At 39.3% G+C, this 21,346-nt stretch overlaps 2 protein-coding genes across 2 annotated transcripts in view; one reads left to right on the top strand and one right to left on the bottom strand.

The window, feature by feature from the left end:
* stat6 (signal transducer and activator of transcription 6, interleukin-4 induced) overlaps positions 1-11,259 on the top strand; it is a 53,542-nt gene extending 42,283 nt beyond the window's left edge. Inside the window, exons 16-21 of the mRNA XM_052105303.1 lie at positions 46-195; positions 415-475; positions 5,101-5,190; positions 5,314-5,334; positions 5,600-5,677; positions 10,170-11,259. Coding sequence (XP_051961263.1) covers positions 46-195; positions 415-475; positions 5,101-5,190; positions 5,314-5,334; positions 5,600-5,677; positions 10,170-10,236 — 467 coding nt within the window. The 3' untranslated portion in view covers positions 10,237-11,259. The remainder of the gene's footprint in view (positions 1-45; positions 196-414; positions 476-5,100; positions 5,191-5,313; positions 5,335-5,599; positions 5,678-10,169) is intronic.
* A 1,918-nt stretch (positions 11,260-13,177) lies between these two features.
* On the bottom strand, positions 13,178-16,842 carry LOC127628513 (lens fiber major intrinsic protein-like). Its single transcript, XM_052105304.1, has 4 exons — positions 15,720-16,842; positions 15,001-15,165; positions 14,302-14,382; positions 13,178-14,196 (listed from the first exon to the last, which is right to left on the bottom strand). The coding sequence occupies exons 1-4, from the start codon at positions 16,077-16,079 to the stop codon at positions 14,011-14,013; spliced, it is 792 nt and encodes a 263-aa protein (XP_051961264.1). The 5' UTR covers positions 16,080-16,842; the 3' UTR covers positions 13,178-14,010.
* Positions 16,843-21,346: the final 4,504 nt, after the last annotated feature.

Below are 21,346 nucleotides of genomic sequence, written 5' to 3'. Positions count from 1 at the left end.
GTGAATACTTTTGCTTTATGTTGTTTCATTGCTGTTTCTGCTCAGATGGAGGCAGGAAAATCCAGAACATTCAGCCCTTCACCAAGAAGGATCTGGACTCCGCTGGCCTCGGTGACCGCATAAAGGATATTAACTGCATCTCTTATGTGTATCCAGACCAACCAAAGAATGATGCATTTAAACAATTCTTTACAGGCAAGTTAACTCAAAGACAGTGTTTGTTCATTGATACTCCAAATTTGAATTTTGGAATTAGGGAAACATCAGGCTTTACTTCATTTAGTTCTTCTTTTTGTAATTTTAGTAAAGTCAGTGATCATTAAAATAATCTAACACATTTAATGTGATATATAAGAGAAACAGATCAAGAATTATATGGCCATTTACATGCTGTTCTCTCCTGTCCTAAAACAGTTCCCACTCCCCCACATCCTGATGGATACTTGCCCTTTAAACTAACAACCGTAGTCAACCCGTAAGTGCAATTTATTTGTGTAATTTTTATCACATGTATTTCAATTATTGAATAAACCAGTGGTTCTCAATTGGTTTTACTCCAGGACACCGATTTTACATCCTTACCCATCACAGTACCAAAATGATTTATCATACAGAAATAAATAAATGGTAAAATCAAGTTTGATTTATTTAGCACCTCTCCAGAGGTCAAAGACACTTTACATTCCCAAATTCAAATGTTTAAAGGAGAAAAAAGGAACAATAGGACATTTAACAATAAATATAGCTGCAAGCAGTGATGGCCCAAGCACCATGGGTCCATGTCCACTCCCAGTGGCTTTCGGAAAACAACGCAAGGTGGACACACGCATTTGTCATTTGACATTATCCTAAAAAATTTGAAGCAATTTGGTTAAATATTAGAGGACTATTTTAAAGTCTGTTGTAAGAGCCACACTTCCTGCTGCCAGGTGGTAGCGCTATGACCGCTATGAGGGATATTTCAAAGTAATGTTTTGACATTAGTTTATTGCATTGCCATGGTAAAACCATTTGAAATATAAAAAAATCCATTCACAATTTAGCATTGTCATTGTCTTGGCATGATGTTGCCCTCATTTGGTGCCTGTAACATAAAATCCCAAGCAGGAGTATTTCAAATTCCAGAACATGCATTTCAAACAATTCAAAATGTCCTACTGCCTGTTGGGCGGAGCTTATGACTGTCAGCACATGTTTACAAAGTTTGGTGACTGTAGCACAAAAGGGAAGCACTACAGATGCCATTAAAGGCTTTATAGTTCAGGAGGTGGATTTTGTTCTGTATACGGGATGTAACAGTTAGCCAGTGTAGGTTACTGTATACAGAATGTGGGTAATGTGTGAATACCATAAAGTGTGAGTGAGAATTTGAATATACTGTTGTCTGTTGATTGTATTGGTTGGTAAACCAATTAAAAGGGCATTGCAGTAGTCAAGACGTGTGGTCTTAAAAGTGTGGACTAGTGTTTCGGCAACCTTATTATTAGTGATGTGGCAGAAGTGTGATATGTTACGCTAATGAAATGCAGTCCTTAAACTGAAGTACCAGTATGTAACTGTTTCCTGTGTTAAAATACTTTCTCGTATCCCAGCTTAATATGCAGAGACAAATATTAGTAAGCCATTCATAGGTTAATTTTCTCAAAATCTGTAAGCACTGTTTTTCTGTGGCGCTTTTAAAATTGCTCTGCTCCCACTTAGACTCGCCCCAACAACGTTACTCAACCAATAGTGTGAGTTGGGGGAGAGACCAATGACAGATGGGTGCATATTCAGAAAACAGAATAGTTCAGCAGTTCGTCCATGGTAAAACTGACTGGTAAAAGATTGCTAAACACAGGACATACAAACAAAACAAACAAAAACAACAAAAGACTTTGATCGCTCCACACCGAGGCAGCCATCTGCGGCACCATCATGATAGTTGTCCTCCAAACGCGTCTGGGAACTTAGCGCTGCAACAGCTGGTTGATCAAATCACAGACACAGAACAACAATACCTGGACTCCGTATTATTATTCTTGGGGACTTTAACAAAACAAATCTCACACGCGAACTGCCCAAATACAGACAGCACATTACATGCCCCACCAGAGACAGGAATATATTGGATCACTGCTATACAACATTAAAGGATGCATATCGCTCTGTCCCACGTGCAGCTTTGGGACTCTCTGATCACTGTCTGGTTCATCTTCTCCCGTCCTACAGGCAGAAATTAAAATCAACAAAGCCAGTTGTAAGGACTGTAAGGAGATGGACTAATGAAGCAGAGCTGGAACTACAAGCCTGCTTTGACTGCACTGATTGGAGTGTTTTTGAAGCTGCAGCTACAGACCTGGACGAGCTCACAGATACTGTTACATCATACATCAGTTTCTGTGAGGATATGTGCATCCCTACTAGGACATTTTTATCATTCAACAATGATAAACCATGGTTCACAGGAAAACTCAGACAGCTTCGTCATGCCAAAGAGGAGGCTTACAGGGGTGGGGATAGAGTCTTGTATAATCAGGCCAGGAACACACTGAATAGGGAAATCAGAGTGGCTAAAAGAAGCTACTCTGAGAAGCTGAAAAAAAAGTTTTCAGCTAACGACCCTGCATCAGTGTGGAGTGGCCTGAAACAACTTACTAATTACAGGACTCCTACCCCCAACCCTGTGGCGGACCAACGACTGGCTGATGACCTGAATGTGTTTTATTGCAGATTTGAAAGGCCCAATTTCACACCCCACATGCACTCGGACCTTCATTTCACACAACCATTAACACCTCCTGCAACCCCCCTCCTACCCCCTCCTGCTACACTACCTGCACTCAAGATCTGTGAGGACGATGTGTGCCGTGTCTTTCGGAAGCAAAGGTCAAGGAAGGCTCCAGGTCCAGATGGCATCTCACCAGCGTGCCTTCGTTCCTGTGCTAACCAACTGGCCCCCATCTTCACTCAGATCTTCAATAGATCACTGGAGCAGTGTGAAGTCCCATGCTGCTTCAAACGCTCCGTTATTATCCCCGTCCCTAAGAAACCCAAAATCACAGGAATTAATGACTACAGACCTGTCGCCCTGACATCTGTGTTCATGAAGTCATTTGAGAGACTGGTGTTGGCCCACCTGAAGGACATCACTGGACCCTTTCTGGACCCCCTTCAATTTGCTTATCGAGCAAACAGGTCTGTGGGTGATGCAGTCAACATGGGTTTGCATCACGTCCTGCAACATCTGGACAGATCGGGGACATACGTAAGGATCCTTTTTGTGGACTCCAGCTCTGCTTTCAACACAATCATACCAGATATACTCCGGACTAAGTTAAACCAACTCCCTGTTCCCACCTGTACCTGTCAGTGGATTACCAGCTTTCTGACGGACAGGCAGCAGCTTGTGAGGCAGGGAAAACTAACTTCCACCACCTGTACCATCAGCACTGGTGCCCCCCAGGGATGTGTGCTCTCCCCACTACCCTTCTCCCTGTACACCAATGACTGCACCTCCAAGGACCCCTCTGTCAAGCTCCTGAAGTTTGCAGACGACACCACTGTCATCGGCCTTATCCGAGATGATGATGCGCATATAGAAAGGAGGTTAAACGGCTGGCTTTCTGGTGCAGTCAAAACAACCTGGAGCTGAACACGCTCAAAACAGTGGAGATGATTGTGGACTTTAGGAGGAACACCCCATCATTGTCCCCCCTCACCATTCTAAACAGCACTGTGGCAGCAGTGGAGTCATTCAGGTTCCTGGGCACTACCATCTCACAGGACCTGAAGTGGGAGATACACATCGACTCCATTGTGAAAAAGGCCCAGCAGAGGTTGTACTTCCTTCGCCAGCTGAGGAAGTTCAACCTGCCACCATTGCTGCTGAAACAGTTCTACTCAGCAGTCATCGAGTCTGTCCTCTGCACTTCAATTACTGTCTGGTTTGGTGCAGCTACGAAATCAGACATCAGAAGACTACAAAGGACAGTTCGGTCTGCTGAGAGGATTATTGGTTGCCCCCTGCCACCCCTTCAAGAACTATACACTTCCAGAGCGAGGAAAAAGGCTGGTAAAATCACTCTGGACACCAATCACCCAGCCCACTACCTTTTTGAACTGTTGCCTTCTGGCCGGCGCTTCAGAGCTCTGAACACCAGAACCGTCAGACACAGGAACAGTTTTTTCCCTCAGGGAAAATGAAACCATTAAATTGCCCTATTGAGCAATAATGATGTGCAATACACAGTTTAATTTTAATTTAAATTTATATTATCCAACATATCCACTTCTGCCATTACTTACATTGCTCTGTACATAATATACTGTTTTTTGTTCTTTATATACAGATTGTATTAGATTTGCACTACGTGTGTGTATGTGGGTATGTATGAAGGTGAGTGTATGTACGTATATGTATAATTATTTATATTGTGTTCTTTTTTTGTTTTTAATTACCTATGTCTTGCTGCTGTTTTTGGTATTGTTGTAGACTGGAAGCGCCTGTCACCAAGACATATTCCTTGTATGTGTAAGCATACTTGGCAATAAAGCTGATTCTGATTTTTGCAATTCTGTTTGGTGGTGCTAGTGAGTGGAAATTACACACTTCAGCTTTAAATGTTCCTAATAAATGTCCCTCAATAAACACAAAATATATTTTTTAAAAGATGATGGTGAACTGGAATCTTGGCATCTACCTAATCTGGTTAACCTTTAACAAATTTGTACCCAAATTACATATAGTTTGATTGGACAGAGCCTTTGATGTAAAAAAAAAAAAAAGATACAGCAAGTACTTTCTCCTTCCTTTTAAAAGTGTAAGCCTATTTATACCAGTTGAGAACCACTGGTGTAAGCTGGTACATCAAGTGATTGTTGTTAGAGCACAAAAAGCCTTTATTTCACTTTGAAGTACCTTGACCATGACATTGAATCCTCTTATCCTGTCATAAGTTTATATGAAACTCTCACTCTGCGTGTATAAAGAGAACCGTTTCTACATCAAGTAAGGATGTCAGAGAATGAATAAATGTCATGTTTATAGCTTTAACAATGTACGTCGCATAAATGATTTCTGTTGTCTGTTTTAATGAACATGTTTTCTGTTATGTTCAGAGGAGACCATGGCTCCTCCACCTCCAGCATACCAACTCCGACTGAGCCCGCTCAGGGTCTCTACTCAGTGGGCAGATCTTTCCTCAACATGTATGTATTGTATTTGAACAATCACATCTACCGCTACAATCGCAGACATGCACACTGCATGTAGCATATAGCGTTTTTTACAAGTTATTATTATGAGAGTGAAATACCTTTCTTCTTCCACAGAAATCAGGATGTGTTCTCACCGTAAGTATAAAGAGTTTCTGATCATTCATGGTTTAAAAAGACAAGATTGTGAACTTTGGGAATTATGCAGAGAAGCATGTGTGTGCTAATGTAGAACATGTATGAATGGAGTTGCTTTTACTGCGATTAAGAATGCCTTAAATTCTGTCTAGGTAGGCAGCTCACTACAGTTTGGATGAGAGCTATAGTATCCAATTGTGCTTATGTTTGGATGTAATGACTGTTTCACATCTCTGTACTGTTGTCATTTTGTTTTGCTCCCCAGACTTCCCAGTCATTGTACTCGCCCATATTTGCCAGAGCATTCAATTTCTGATCCAGGACATCTGTATTCTTCACCCATGTGAGTCACAGCCATGTGTTCTATTTTCTGAGAATCCCTGATACCGTAATTTCCGGACTATTGAGTGCACCTGTCTATAAGCCGCAGGTTACTACCGGTACATTGAAACAAATGAACTTTACACAGGCTTTAACGAAACACGGCTTGTAACACAAATAAATAGGCTTTAACGAAACACGGTGTGGCAGCGGGGGCGTGGTCAAGCGCCCGTCCGGGAGAGAAAAGTGGTAAGGGCGCTTACATCAAGTGCTGAAAACTGTCACACTGGTGCCAGTTGCGGCTTATAGTCCGGAAATTACGGTATATAAAAATCACTAAACGCTCAGCATCACTTACGGTTAACACACTCACAATGTGGTTCTTCGTTAATTTGCTTTCATCACACAGGTGCTTTCGATGAATATGATTTTTTTCATTGCATTAGAGGCACAAACCCCATTTTGTGAACTATTAGATATCTTAGATATCCTTTTGTCCAACATTAAATAAAAAGGAGCTTGATAGACACCTCAAATTTCTGTTTCACCTTCTCAATTGTATCCAACCATTAAAATTATACAACAGTGTCAAAATTATAAAAATCTATTTCATTATTATTCTCTTAATCCAATCAATCAATCAATCAGTTTATTTTTAGCACATTTTAACTAATCAACACAGTAAAACTAAACTAACACACACAGACAAACAAAAATGGGTTGGTAAGTGAGCTTTAACAAGATGAATGTAAATCCTCTGTAACAGAAAAATTTACTTTATGAAGTCTATAGACCATGTCTACATGGAACCATCGATTCTACATTTAGTATACCTAGATTTGAGGAAGCATCTGAATGGGAGACTGACCGGTCTCTAAAATCGTTGAAGGAGCAGGATACTGTCCACCCGCTGCGGTGATGGTGCGGCTTTCATCAACTATGAGTCCAGAACGATACCTATAAACTTCACAGACTGATTTGGAGTTAGCAGGCTCTTGCTGACATTCACATTAATGCCCAGCTGAGAAACATGGGAAAGCAGCAAGTGGTTACCTCTACTGCCTGCTCTTGAGACAGAGCTCAGATCAGCCAGTCATCCAGGAAAGGGAGTACCTGCTCCACTCTGGCTTGAATTGGAGACAGAGATACAGCCATACACCTGATGAAGTCCCATGGGGATAGAGAAAGGCCTAAAGGGAGGACACAGAACTGATAGACCTTGCCGTGGAATACAAAATGGAGAAATGGCCTGTGTTGTGGTGCAATTGGGATGTGAAAACAAACATCCTTCAGATCTATTGTGGTGAACTGCTGCTGCATGACTGTCTGGAGAACATCGGCCATGCGCAGCATGTGAAATGGCAACACCTTAAGGACCTGGTTGAGGCTGCGAAGATCTGTCTACACCACTGTTTTTTTTTTGGAAATCTATGAAATAGACAGAATAGAACACACAGAGCCGTGCTGCCAACTTTACTGGTTCGATGGCGCCTTTTTCTAGGAGCACAGCTATTTCTTGTGATAGGGCACGTGAACTGTTGGGTGAGTGTGAGTGTTGACATAAGTCTGTCCAGCTCTCTTGACATAAATGCAAATGCCTGCAGTGAAGCATCACTTAGGCTTTGTGCTGAAGGATCACCCCCAAGGATTGAAGGGACTGAGACAGTACTAGCATGAGATGGGAGAGCGAATTCCCAATGCGACCCATGCGTGCTGCTGTAGGCTGAATGAGAGATCATCAGTAATTCAGCATTGAGGCCGTGGGCAGCGAGCATTAGGCCTCAAAGCCTCCTCTGGAGAGTGAACAAAAGAGGCCATAAGCGGGTCAACTTTAGGCATCTGACCCAAGCCATAAATATCTGCCTCCTGCATTGCAACCAAAGCCCTGCTTGCTCTAGTGTGATGTGTAAGGGACTTCAGATTATCCCAGCACTTCTGCAGCTCCTCTATATAGTCCTTGGATGGAGGAACATAAGAGTAGAGGTTTGCAAAGCTCTTCTGAAAAAAGCACTTGTGTCGAGATTTAAGCATGCCAATGCATTGTGGAGAGCTTGCTTCACCACACCCTGATCTGAATCTAACCCATCTGCAGACCAATGCGCGGTGTTCTGTGAGCCATCATGGGAGAGTTGAGAGTGGAGATCAGAAAATACCTCCACCTCTTCATGGAACTGGCTTTGGGAAGCTGTCATTGACAGGACATCATCCTCTGAGATGGATGACTTCATGGTGGGATTTTCAGCTGCAGGCACGAGCGCATCGCCTGGTTGCAGATTTAGTATCAGAGACTTAATATAAGCAAACTCCGGAGTCAATGCATCCACTTTCTTTGATAGAATCCTTCTTAGGCCTCTTACCAGTGGAGGCACCCACTGTTTCAGCTCTTTTGCGTTTAGCAGTTGCTTTATGTGGTTGTAATAGTGACTCTCCCAAGAGTTCTTCCACCAATATTAACCTGGAAGTCCTCAGCTCCCAAGGCATTATGCTACAGTTCATGCAGGCATCCTTTGTGAAGCCCTGTCTCAGGTGCTCTAACCCCAAACAGGAGGGGCAGTAGTCATGTCCATCATTTGTCTGGAGAGGGGCCATCCACGCAGTGCAGGCGTGAACTAATTGTTCCACGCTGACACGGACAGCAAACTTTAGAAGCCGAATGGAAACACTCTGGCTGTCACTGCATCTCAGGCAATAAGCTGTACACGGTATATATAATGTAATCGCATATCTATATACCAATGCTTTGTGGTCATTAAAAATCCCAGGGCACTTCTCGTAAAGAATGGGACCGTGCAGCCATCATGCCGCTCCGGAAAGAGATTCATTCTGTCTCCTAGAGATGAATGTAGCATGGTGCATAAAGTGCAAATCAATCCCAGAACTACAGCAAAGGACCTTGTGAAGATGCTGAAGGAAACAGATAGGAAAGAGGCTATAGCCACTGTAAAACGAGTTCTGTATCGACATAACCTGAAAGGCTGCTCAGCGAGGAAGAAGCCTCTGCTCCAAAATGACCAAATAATAGCAAGACTGCAGTGTGCAAGTGCACCTGTGGATAAAGATCTTACGTTTTGGTAAATGTCCTCTGGTCTAATTAAACAAAAATGTAACTGTTTGGCCATAATGACCATCGTAATGTTTGGAGGGAAAAAGGTGAGGCTTGCAAGCCGAAGAACACCATCCCAACCGTGAAGCATGGGGGTGGCTTGCTACAGGAGGGACTGGTGCACTTCACAAAATAGATGGCATCATGAGGAAGGAAAACTATGTGGATATATTGAAGCAACATCTCAAGATGTCAGTCAGGAAGTTAAAGCTCAGTCACAAATGGGTCTTCCAAATGGAAAATGACCCAAGCATACCTCCCAGAGTTGTAGCAAAATGGCTTAAAGACAACAAAGTAAATGTATTGGAGTGGCCATCACACTGACCTCAACCCGATAGAAACGTTGTGGGCAAAACTGAAAAAGTGTGTATGAGCAAGGAGGCCTACAAACCTGACTCAGTTACAGCAGTTCAGTCTGGAGGAATGGGCCAAAATTCCAGCAACTTATTGCGAGAAGATTGTGGAAGGATACCCAAAACGTTTGACCAAAGTTAAACAATTTAAAGGCAATGCTACCAAATACTAACAAAGTGTATGTAAACTTCTGATGTATGTAAACCCACACAAATATATATATATATATATATGTTGGGTTATATAACACTATTGAATATAATGAATGTACAGTATTATTGTGTTAGCAATGCTATCTAATATACTACTTAACCAATGCCAGTAGTTGAGTAGGGTAATTACACTAGCTCAACACACATACGGCTAAAAGGAGAGCACACTCTCACAGCAGTATGACTGATGACTGATTTGGCAGGCTAGCAAGCTAGTTATTAGTGAATGCACTATGGCTGTTTCATGGAGCAAAAACACTCTTGATAACCTACCGCAATGCTAGGAGGATGAGAACTAACCCTGCATATATTTAAGTAACACTCACCAGCAGAGCCATTGTCTCCTGCTGACATTCACAACTACTCACTTGAAGTCAGTTGTATAAAATCATGAATGAGTTGGTTTCCTCAATGGAATTCAGCTTGCAATTCGCAGCAGCCTCTGGAGGATGCATTACCATGAGTCTTCAACAAAATGTTTTGTTGTGAGGCTGTGAAGGATGGAGTCCAATGTTTTAAATAAAATGTTATGACCTGCAATTCTTGCACACATGTGTTTGCAAGAAGATTATAGGGACAGTCTGCAGGAAGTCACTGTGTTAAAAAGGGGAGGACTCCGTGTTATCCTGAGGCACAAGTGACTTGATAATATCCAGTGTGACGCACTGCCTCTGGTAGTCAGAAAGAACAAAACAGAAACCCATCGCAGTAGTGATGACTGTTTATTTTTGTATTTCTTTAAATATAGTGGAAATGCCAATATAGTCTATGAAAAGGATACATTTATGGAAAGTGCCTTCAATTTCCCAAAATTGTGTTTCTCATGTTTTTTTACTCTATAACAGGCCAACAAATCCCTCAGGTGACGACATGGACATGGACACACTGGAGGAAATTTTGAGGGAATTTTGAGGTACTACCCCACTATTCTCAGTGGAAAAAGGCTTGGTGCTTAAAGGACATCCAATGCAACTCACATGTTTTACCAAAATCCCAAACGTACACATGACACCATTTGTTCCCAAAAGAGGTGTATCTGTAGGAAAACATTAGATAAACTTGTTTTGAACATGCTACAGGGCATATCCATGAATCGCTGGTAAATAATGAGACTGTGGGCAGAAGATGCCTTACATTACATGGGTTGTATAGGTCTCCACCCACCAGGAAAACACACTAAACTTAATGCAGTTAAATGGAGAATTGTTTTTTAAAATCAATTTATAGAAATTAAATTAAATGTCCTCGATAAGCAGGTGAAGCTATTTCAGATTAGCATGTATTATCTAAATTCAAAAGTCATTCCATAAAAGTTTCAGTCTTATGACTAGACTTGAAAGCAGCAACACGGCAGAAATTCTAACTGACAAGTGACACAAGAAATTATTTTTTCTTTTTTGCAATCATGTGGTAGTATTTTCCATTGTATCAAGAGACCAAATAGATTTAACTTAATTTTGTCCTCCCTGCCTAGTGCAGAGAAAAACAAATAGGAACCACATTTTGTAAGTTTACTTGCAGAAAACAGGGTTACTGCAGTCATGGAAAACCTGGAAAAATTAAGGAATTTTAAAATTGTGATTTCCAGGCTTGAAAAAGCTATGAAAATGATTTAAATCTGAAAAGGCATGGGAATTCCTATAGTGAATGTCATTTATTTTTTTTCAAATTAAATTCTGCATCAGTTTTTCTTTTTGCGAGGACAATCTCTATACAAATATTTTATAAATTCTTATTCTGTAATCACAAATGCATGGAAAACATGATACCAGTGTGGATATGTGTCACAAGAGCAGATTAGCAGTATTTTAGTCATGATGTCCTGAACGAAACTGATTATCAAGGGAAGCAGACACTCCTATTTGGCTTAATTTCAGAAATGAGCTGAGATGAATAGCATCAAAGCACTCGTTTTTGATCTGTTCTTTTTTTTTTTATAAAACTCTGAAGAAAGTAACTTCCTTAGATTCAATGTTTTACATCTTAGTTTAAGGCCATGTTTCCATCTAAATTCATCTGACAGTTTTTCATTTGCCGGTTTTATTTGCATGAATTATTTTGTTATTGCATATTTACTATTCAGTATTCTTATGATGCTACAGTTTGGTTTATGATTTAAGATAAAGTTAGTCAATTTTATATCATATCACAAGTTGATTTTACATTGTCACGTATCATCTGTTAATTTGGTGGCACAATGATCTCTTACTCAATTTTGACATTAGTGTGACTTCATATTGGCAAGCATTGATAAAAATGCCTCTTAGGAAGCTTCTCTGTCTATAACAATCATGCAAAATTATTATTATATTATTTTTTTATTTCTTTTTCTCAAAATAACATTAAGGTTGTATGTCTGAATGATAAAAAAGTGTAGACACTGCTTGGCATATATTCTGTCTTTAGTGCTTGAATTTGTCATCTTTCTTCAAATTAAAATGTAATATACATAGTTTCTTTCCTATTAAGTTTGATTTTGACTTCCAAAAAATACTGTTCTATATATTGTAAAATATAAATCTTTAATCTACTCAATATCAAATGGGATGTTTTTTCAAAGGCCAACAGTAACTGTACAATTCCTACAGAATGCCATAAAATGTTGTCTATTAATCAGGGTTTTTACCTTGAACCTGCGTGATCATAGATGCTAAATATTTTGTATTTGTAATTTTGTCCCTGAACCACACCAAAGTTTAGCCATGAAAGATTTAAATTTTTAAATGTATGAGGTTTTCCCTTTTAATTCAACGTGACCAAAAATGTAAATCAAGCAAATAACAATATGTTTTTATCAAGAAATATTTGAATTTAAGATTCATGTTTTATCATCTTCATCTGATAAATAAAGAAAAATTTCTCATGAGCCAGTGTCTTGCCTGAGTAATGCTTCTGGTTTGACCAGAATAAATTATTGTCTAATTTTCCATAAGTAAAAAGGCCATTGAACAAATATTAGTGTTCAATTAGAGATTGTAAAAAAATAAAAAAGTTGTTTAAAACATCCAAGCACTATGGCATTATTGCACACCTCACACCCATTAAACTACTAAAGAAGAGACATTCAGTAACTTGAAATGATAATTTATACTCCTTTTTAAAAGAAACCTTTACACTTTACATAATGCTTGGAGCACAAAATGGGATCTGATTTTCATGTATCCTAAACACTGATATGTCTATGTAGAAAGTCAAGAAGTTAAGCAGTATGCTTACAGTACCCTATGGAGGTGACTGTGTGGTTTGATGATCTTTCAACCAACTCCGATCTTCCCTTCCTTCAGTCAGGTCTTGGATCAGAAGAGGCTAGTGAGAGAGTGGAAACAGTGCAGGAAAGCAAATAGGAAATTGCAACTGAACACCTGGGATCGCAAACCAAAACCAGAACCAAAAGTTACAATGTCAATGTGCATTTACCACCCAATACAATACAAGCTAGAGAAATCCAGACATTTCAGTCACTCAGCAATCCCTTAACCTCAGACTGAGGAAGAGTTGACTTTGTATTAACCCTTACACTGACCATGTTTTTAGACAAATGCCCTAAAGATTAAAGAAAATCTGAATAATAAATACCTCTCCAATGTAATAATAAATGTCGTGTCTAATGTTTTTTTCTGATTTACTTTTCTCAGGTTAGTGAGGCTTTACAATATTCCTTCAACAATGAACTAAACAAAAATTATCTTGTCTGAGAAGAAATCTCAATGCTTTTCCCTAACTTGCTATTTACACACAATAATGCCAAACCCACTAATCTAAACAGAAAATCTTTGCATGCAGATTCATATGGCAGAAAAAGTACAAATCAAACCGCCTAAAAGGTAAAAGTTTGGTTCAAACAATAGACTAGTTTTGTTTTGTATATTTATTATGTTTAATGAATGATGGTGAAACCATGTGTCTTTTAAAGAAACATCCTGGGCCATTAGGCCATAGTTCAACAATACAACAGTTTGAAACAAATTCCAAATTCCCAAATGATTTGTCACTTTTAGCTGTAAATCAACATCTTCCTAAACCAAGGATTAAAAGGAAGGAATGCTTTTTTAATTTTGTGAGATAGAAAAAGGAACATTGCATTTTTACAAGCACATGGTGAGTGATGGAAATTTTAGAGCCAAACTGGAAACTGTCGGAAAAACACACACACACCACGCACATGCGCGCGCGCACACACACACGACTGAGTAATGTAAAGTAGACTTTAAGTAGAATGAAAAGTAAACCGTTGCAAAATGCTAATAATATCATACACATGTCATGTTGCTGAAATATCAAAGAAAATAATAATAATAAAAAAAACCTGAAATAAAATGTGTAATTTTAAACCCTGTGAAACTAAAAAGTTATGCATAAGTCCACTTCTAGTGTAATTCACTCATAGTAGACTAGAAATGACAGAGAAGCCCTTGGCCTGAGCGGTGTTAGCAACCTGATCAGCAGGCACTAACTCGCTCTCTATACCTGCTGGTACAGAGTGCAGTCCTCAGTTCCTTTTCTTATCCTATAATTCTTAGTCTTTCTGAAGGGGTTCTAGTGTCTTGATTGCCTTTGGAAGTGTGCTTGATTTCTCCAATGGATTTATGTTTTGGATTACAGTTAGTATGTTGATGGTGTGTTGAGATAAGGTGTGTGTAATTATTGCTTGTTCTTCATAAGGGATCCAACGTTTCCTGGCAGTGTTTATTGGGCTTGTGTTTTGAGCTCAATGGGCTCCCCTCTGGTCTCCTGTTGCGCTTCAGCCTCAGGAGGCCGATTGCCCTTAAGTATGGCCAGTCGTTCAGACGGACCACGCATACGTGGAAAGAGCATGAAATCATACAGCAGAGCACCCACAGCACCGCCGATCAAGGGGCCCACCCAGTACACCTACCAGAAATGAAAAAGTAGGCAGATAAAACCGTCAAATGTATTATTCAATTAGTAGTTCAAATGTTCAGTACAAGTGTATTTCATCTGAAAAATGTGTCTCACCCAATGGTTAATGAAGTTCCTAACGAGCATAGCAGGGGCAAAAGACCTAGCAGGGTTCATTCCAGCTCCAGTGTAATACATCTGCAGCGGGATTTGACCATTAATGTAAATTGCTTTAAATATCCATTTTAAGCTACATTGTGTTTACTTGTCAATTCATTTGATTTGAATAGCTATTTTAACAATACACATAGTTTCAGAGCAGCTATACAGAAGGTCAAAGGTCAATTAACTAACCAATTGTACAAGCGCTATACATGTCTGAATAACAGAAAGATCTACAGTAGGAAATGTGGAAATAAATGCATGAAATTCATGCCATCAAATATCAAACCAAGTAGCACCTGCAAACAAATTATGCTAGACCTCAGAACTAACTTCAGTTTTATGAGCTATTTTTGCAATGACTTGCAACCAACTGGTTTCAAGGTCTTTTTAGTGGAGGTATGAAGTCCCCCTCAAGTTCAAACAGGTGTAGCAGGGGTAGTTTACAACAACTATGGACATGTTCAATTGACATTTGAAAGTGTCCAAGTACTTTTGTCTAAACTTGTTTTAAAATGTTTTGCTTGAAAAGTGTGCCTGTGCTTTCTTTCATTAAAATAAACCACACTTGGTTTGATTCCGTTAAAACGTAAAGACGCTTAAACGTCCAAATAATTTTTGGGGCCTCTATATGTCCTGTGTGCAGTCTCTTACCCCCAGCAGGTGGCCCAGAAGCACTGAGAAGCCAATGGACAGGGCAGCAGAGCCCAGTCGCCCGTTTCGCCTCTCATCTGTCACAGCAAAGACGCAGATCACAAGTTGCATAGTCAGGAATATCTCTATGGTAGTGGCCATTCCCAGACTGATGCCTGGCTGAAGCTGAAATGAGGAATACAATGTTATTATTAGGATTTTATAAATCTGTTATTAGGTTTTTAGGACTTTACATATCAGTGAAATTGAGTGTAAATAATTCTAGCTATCAGAAATTCTGCAATTCTAAAATTCTGCCTTCCCAAGTTTTTGATAGATTACATCTATTGTGTGCACCATAGACTGACTGAACTGTCACTCACCTGAAAGTTACCCAAATAAATAAAGAGATCGTTTTACTCGACCTCTTGTCATTCCAAACTTGTATGACTTTCTTCCGTGGAACACAAAAGGAGATATTTATGCAGACTGTTAGGGACCGACAGCCTTAGTATCCATTTACTTTCATTAAAGAGCAGTATACATTCTTCAAATATGTCTCCCTGTGTGCCGTGGATACAAGAAAGTCATAAGGGTTTTGAACATTAGGATGAGTAAATGAGAGTTAGTTCTGGGTGAACTAACCCTTTAAGAAATGCTCTGACACGTCTATAGTCTATTGGTTCCATCAATTCAACAAATAAACGTATTGCATCAAATCATCCTGTACTTGCCCTTACCTTGTTGAGGGCCAGATTGCCTCTCATATTGTTTGGTGTGACCCCATACAGCACAGCAGCTCCAGCTAAAGCACCCAAGCACTGAGCACAGATGTAGAAGAAAGCGCGAAACAGGGACATCTGGGAGCTGATCAGGTAGGCAAATGTGACCGCTGGGTTGATGTGACCACCGCTGATGTGGCCAATGGACTGGATGAGTGTGGCAGCTGCTAGCCCGAAGCAAAAGGCAACTTGGAGCACATTGTGTGGTCCAGTGGTCCAGCGCAGAGCTGCTCCCAGTCCAAAGAATACAAAGAACATTGTGCCATAGAACTCGGCAAACACAGCCCGCCAAAAAGACATGGACCGGAACTCCCACATGGCTGTGATAATTTAGAGGCGACCACAAAAAAAATGGAGGGATGTGAATTTATAGTAACCAAAAGAGATTTGTCTAAAATCACCTGCGGTACCTTTGATTTTTTGTGAATGGACACAAAAAACAAAGGCTTATAAGCGATCAAACACGGAGCATAAATGCCTCTCTAACCTACAGATACGTTTTCGTGGAGAACGGCACTGCATCACAAGATTGAAATCATCTGTCCTGTTGATTTCTGACTTGTGGTTTTGTAATAAAACCTTACGTGGGGAAACTGTCAGGTGATCTCTGCATCTATGTAAAAGTTCTAGGTAATTTTTAAATAAAGGACATGGGTAGACAAAATAAGAGCATGTCCTGCAGACATTCAGCCTCTCTGATGTGGAAGAGAGAGGCCACAGGGCTATTTATAACGGCCGTGGCCCTCAGTGACACTCTAATCCAGAATTGTGGGAGGGGGCTGCAGACAAAACAACAAATCAAATAAAAAATTCTTAACCGTTTTCTGTCCTGTACTTCCTGGATTTTAGCTCATGGTCATATATTGCCCTTAAAGCTCAAACAAGTTGCCAAAAACTTGTGTTTAAGAGGTGGTGAAATTTGAAAGGTATCACATCATCTTCACATCAAGGGAAGTAGAAATAACTTTCACTGTAGTTTTATTAACCCTTTTTATGTTAGTAAAATTGCCTTTAAATAATGCAAAATATATATGGTGATATTTGCCATGGTAAAGAATACAGAATAACTGCTTTATACTCTGAATCAGGCATAGCAGATGGTGACATTTAGAAGAGAACCACTGAGGACCACTGCCCCCCATCCCAGCCCATAATACAGAGCAGTGTTTGGGGACTGCCTCTTCTGGCCCCAGCTGAACTCATATACAACACTGGGGCTCCTAAAATGGTCTAGTCCCCATCACAGTGTGGATTAAGTGCTGACACAAAGAAACAACCACTCTCGTATAACAGAGAGGGGGCCTCAAACGGATATAGCCTATCATAACTAACTCTGCATGCAGTGGAAACGAGTGCATATGAAACAAATTGGGTTGTTGAGGCACTACATCCTAAATATTGTCATTACTGATGTGTGAATGTCATTGAGAGTGATTTCCACACAGTTTTTAAGAACATTTTAGCAGTTTGGTTTCCTTTTTTGACTTTGATTAGACTTTGATTGCAGAGTGTGCTAATGGCTTTTGCTTTTTGTGTTGTTGTTTTTTTGTGTGGGGGTATTCTGCGAGGTACTATTCAGGCAACTGCCCTGATTTGCTCATTGTCTTGAGGCAATATCTGTCTTGTATCACATACAAATCATGCCTCTGAAACCATTGAGTGCGTTTACATATGCACACCAATATGCTGAAAACTATTGGAAGCAGAATCCGGCCACGGACTAAAAAAAATAAGAGGTCATTCTGACTTTATATCTCACAATTGCAACTTTATACTGTATCTCGAAATTGTGACTTTATTTCTCCCAATTTCAACTTTATTTCTTAATAATCTCACAATTGCACATTTATATTTCGCAAGTGCGACTTTACATATTGTAATTTAGATTTTATAATCACACAATCCCGATTAAAAAGTAAAAACTGAAATATACAGTAAAAATTGTGAGAGATAAAGTTGCAATTGTAAGATTTCCACTCAGAATTGCAATTATGACTTATGATCCAGTGGCCACTATATTGCGCAGGTGCTGCTTATATCTCGTATTTTCGTGTTTATATCATACAATTGTGAGAAACAGTAGAAACTGTGTGATATAAATAAAAAATTGTGTCTCAATTTCGAGATATTAAGTCACAATTGCAAACTTTACACTCATTTCCAATTTTTTCACAGTTTTTTTTTTTTCACTCGCAACTGCAAATTTATATCTTGCAATTTCAGGATTGTGTTATATCACACAATTGCGAGAAATAGTAAAAATTGCTAAATATAATTTAGAAATTGTCAGATATAGTCACAATTGTGAGCTATAAAGTCTTTATTGTAAAATGTACCCTCACATTATAGCATGCAATTGGGATTTTATATCTCTCAACTGCAGAACAAATATTTCTCGTAATTGCGACTTTATCCACAGTTTCCTGATTAACCGTGTGCTGCAACATTATGATTCTAATAGTTGCTAGACTGTTTTCTGGTTCCTGTCTCCATAAGATACTCCCAATACAAGCTTTCCAGGTGGAGAGCAACAACAACTGTAAATAGTTAACAATATCAACGCAACTAACACACCGGTTCTTCAGCACGTCTTTTTCTTCATTGGGCAAACCGAACTTAGCCCAGATATCAGCCGATTTTGGTTGACACGACTCCAATATTTAACCAAATGAATTGGGTCTTTGCCTTTTGTTTCTTTTGGTTGACCGAGACTCACACCAGACTTCAGCCAAATGCTTTTCAATTCCACTGCTAGAACCAAACCCGAAATACAAAAGTAAGTCAGATTTGGGCCAAATTTTGTTGCCATCTGGGTAGTTTTGCGTCATCCACCCACTGCTTAATCTTTGACGAGTGAGGCACTGACAAAAATTAGTGATTGTGACTCTTTAAAGTAATAGCACCATAGTGCTCCATAGAACCACCTTGCCTTTTGTGTTTACCATTTTTACAAATTTGATATTCTAAACATCCACTGAGATTATACGCCAATGCAAGTGAAAACTCCATCTTTTTGCTGAAAATAAAGCCAGAATTGTGAGATATAAAGTCAGAATTGCCTTTTTTCTTTTCTAATTCCATGTCGAGGCCAAGGCACCATAGAAAATTATAAAAAATCTGCTTATTCTTTGCTATCGACGACAAAGCGTAAACAGGCGTGAGCACACTTGAATTAGCTGTGTGCCATTCGATTTATGCTTAAACTATTTAAGACCTTAAAGGAACGCTGTTTGTGGCATTTACGTAACCACATACGTTATCAGCCTATTAAGCATAATCGGTGTTTGATTGTGCATATAAATGCACTCAATTACACTCTCACTTATGTTAAAGAGTCATTTTTCCACAGCCTTAATCAGTGGGCTTTGCCAAAGCAAATAGCCCTGGTCAGGGCAGTGCCAGTTTGTTCTGTGCAGAATTGATTAGGCAGAGATTTACATTGTGTGTGCTGGCAGGGCTGCTGGACTGAGGCTCAATAAAGCTCTGGAAAATCCATGTTTGGAGAGCAGGTGTAGGTGGGGTGGGGGCAACACTGAGCCTCTTCTCTGGGCAATGGCAGAGAGCCGTACTCTGGTGAATGGATACTGCTTAGTTTGTGCTTTTGCTCTTTCATTTGGGATGAAACAAAATGCTGGCCACAACAGTTTTGGTTGCCTTCATTGATTAGTTTTTTGTGTAGTTGGGCAGTGTATCTAATGATAATTGCTTAAATGGTACTAGAACATTAATGTTCCGTTTGCAAACAGCACAGTGCCAACAGGTCTGAAATAAAAAAGAAAACATGGCAAATTCACTCTAACTTTTCTTATTCAGATGTATTTAGAGAAGAAAGTTGTTCTTTCAAGATATGTAGAATATCTTGGAGACAAAAAGTGCCAAAAATACTTTAAAAGATGCCCCTGCTAAAAAGACCAGAATAGCTGGTGACTAGCATATTTTTTGGATGCTGGTTCCAGCATGGGATACTGGTGAGCTGGTTTCTTTACTAAACTTTTAATTAAGTCATCCAGCTTCGTCAGAAATGCCTTGTTGGCTGACTATCAAAGCTTTGCTGGTAATCACTGTAGCCATACTAGTCCACCAGCAAGAGCAGCACCAAACCAGCCTGGACCATCTTGGAAATTCATGCTGGTCTAAGCTGGTCTTTTTAGCAGGGTTATGTTAAGAACAAAACCAAGCAGATAATAAGACTAACAGCAGGTATGAAGGGTATTTTCAGATCATCTATTTAGATTGCTAATCCTTGTGCACAGTGCATAATCTTTTCATTCAACATACTGAAGGTAATGTGAGGTCATTTTTTAAGGCAGCACCACCTTCACTAAAGATGGTGATTAACTAAAGAATGAAGGTGTCATAAGTCTCCGATTTCATTCTTGGGAAGAGAACTAATTGGGTCAAATGTGTTTGCTCTTGAAGCAGGTAATTCTGGTTGGGTTATGAGTTGCGGTTGCTCTGCAAGGCCCGGCTGAGGTAACCAAATTTCTTTGCAGGATTACTCCATGCCACTGCCTGCTCATGTGTCGGTAAGCCACATTTTGTCACAAAGGAGAGACAGCTTAAATCCGCTTGCATGGGGACTTTTCTATTACCTCCAGTGCAGACTGCTGACACCAACACAAAACAACTAACTATCACAGGCCCAACCTCCGAAAATGCCACTGTCTTAAACAAAATGCTAGCTCAGGGATCTCTACCCCTAAAATATCCCAGGCCTTATAGATCAACTGCTGATGCAGTCCACTGAACATGCAGTCCAACCAATAACTATTCAGCCACTATTGATTATTTCTGTCAAGTTAAAAAAAAATTAAATGTGTTTTTTCTCCACTTCTACAAAAGCAGTTATCTTTCATTTTAAAAGGAGACTTAATATATTTATATTTCTTAGATGTCTTCAGGAGTATAGTTAGATGATTATAATTACAATGAAACCACCATGAGCAATCACATGAAAAGCATGTTCTCCTATATAACTGGTTATGTGGGATGCTTAATTACAGCTTCATTATCTGTCATTATGTGTTTAGTCTCTAATCGCTAAAAACGAATCATAAACTAGTTTGGGTTGACATTGATGTAGTCATATGCAGGGGTGGGGAGTAATGGAATTCCATTACAGATATATTATAAATAATTGGTATTTAGAATACAGATACATTCAAAAAGTATTTTGATTACTGAAGAGATTACTTGGCATTTTATTGTCAATTGTTTCATTTAATATTTAGTCCTTTCAGATAGAAAACATTTATATATATAAATTATGTGATCCGAAGTGCATTTGAACAGCAGTGAAACACTTTCTTATGATGTGTTACATTCATACGAGCAGACAGAGAAATATGTTTGAAGTATGTTTGGAGCAGAAGAAATAGAAATAAACCTTGTGTAAATTGTTAGCATTATGCTAAAATAAAATACTATTTCTAGCCATTTTACATGCGGATGTTACCAGACACAATCATATTTTTTATCAAGACAATTCACTTTAGATCATAATTTCAAAGAACTTTGATATTAGGGAAAAAATTGTATTCATGATGATAATATTTGTATTGTTTCTTGTAAAAGTATTTAAAAAA

Source organism: Xyrauchen texanus, chromosome 35, assembly GCF_025860055.1.
Source record: "Xyrauchen texanus isolate HMW12.3.18 chromosome 35, RBS_HiC_50CHRs, whole genome shotgun sequence".
Classification (NCBI taxonomy): domain Eukaryota; kingdom Metazoa; phylum Chordata; class Actinopteri; order Cypriniformes; family Catostomidae; genus Xyrauchen; species Xyrauchen texanus.
Note: the sequence above shows the minus strand (reverse complement) of the source record. Positions and strands in the feature narration are given on the sequence as shown.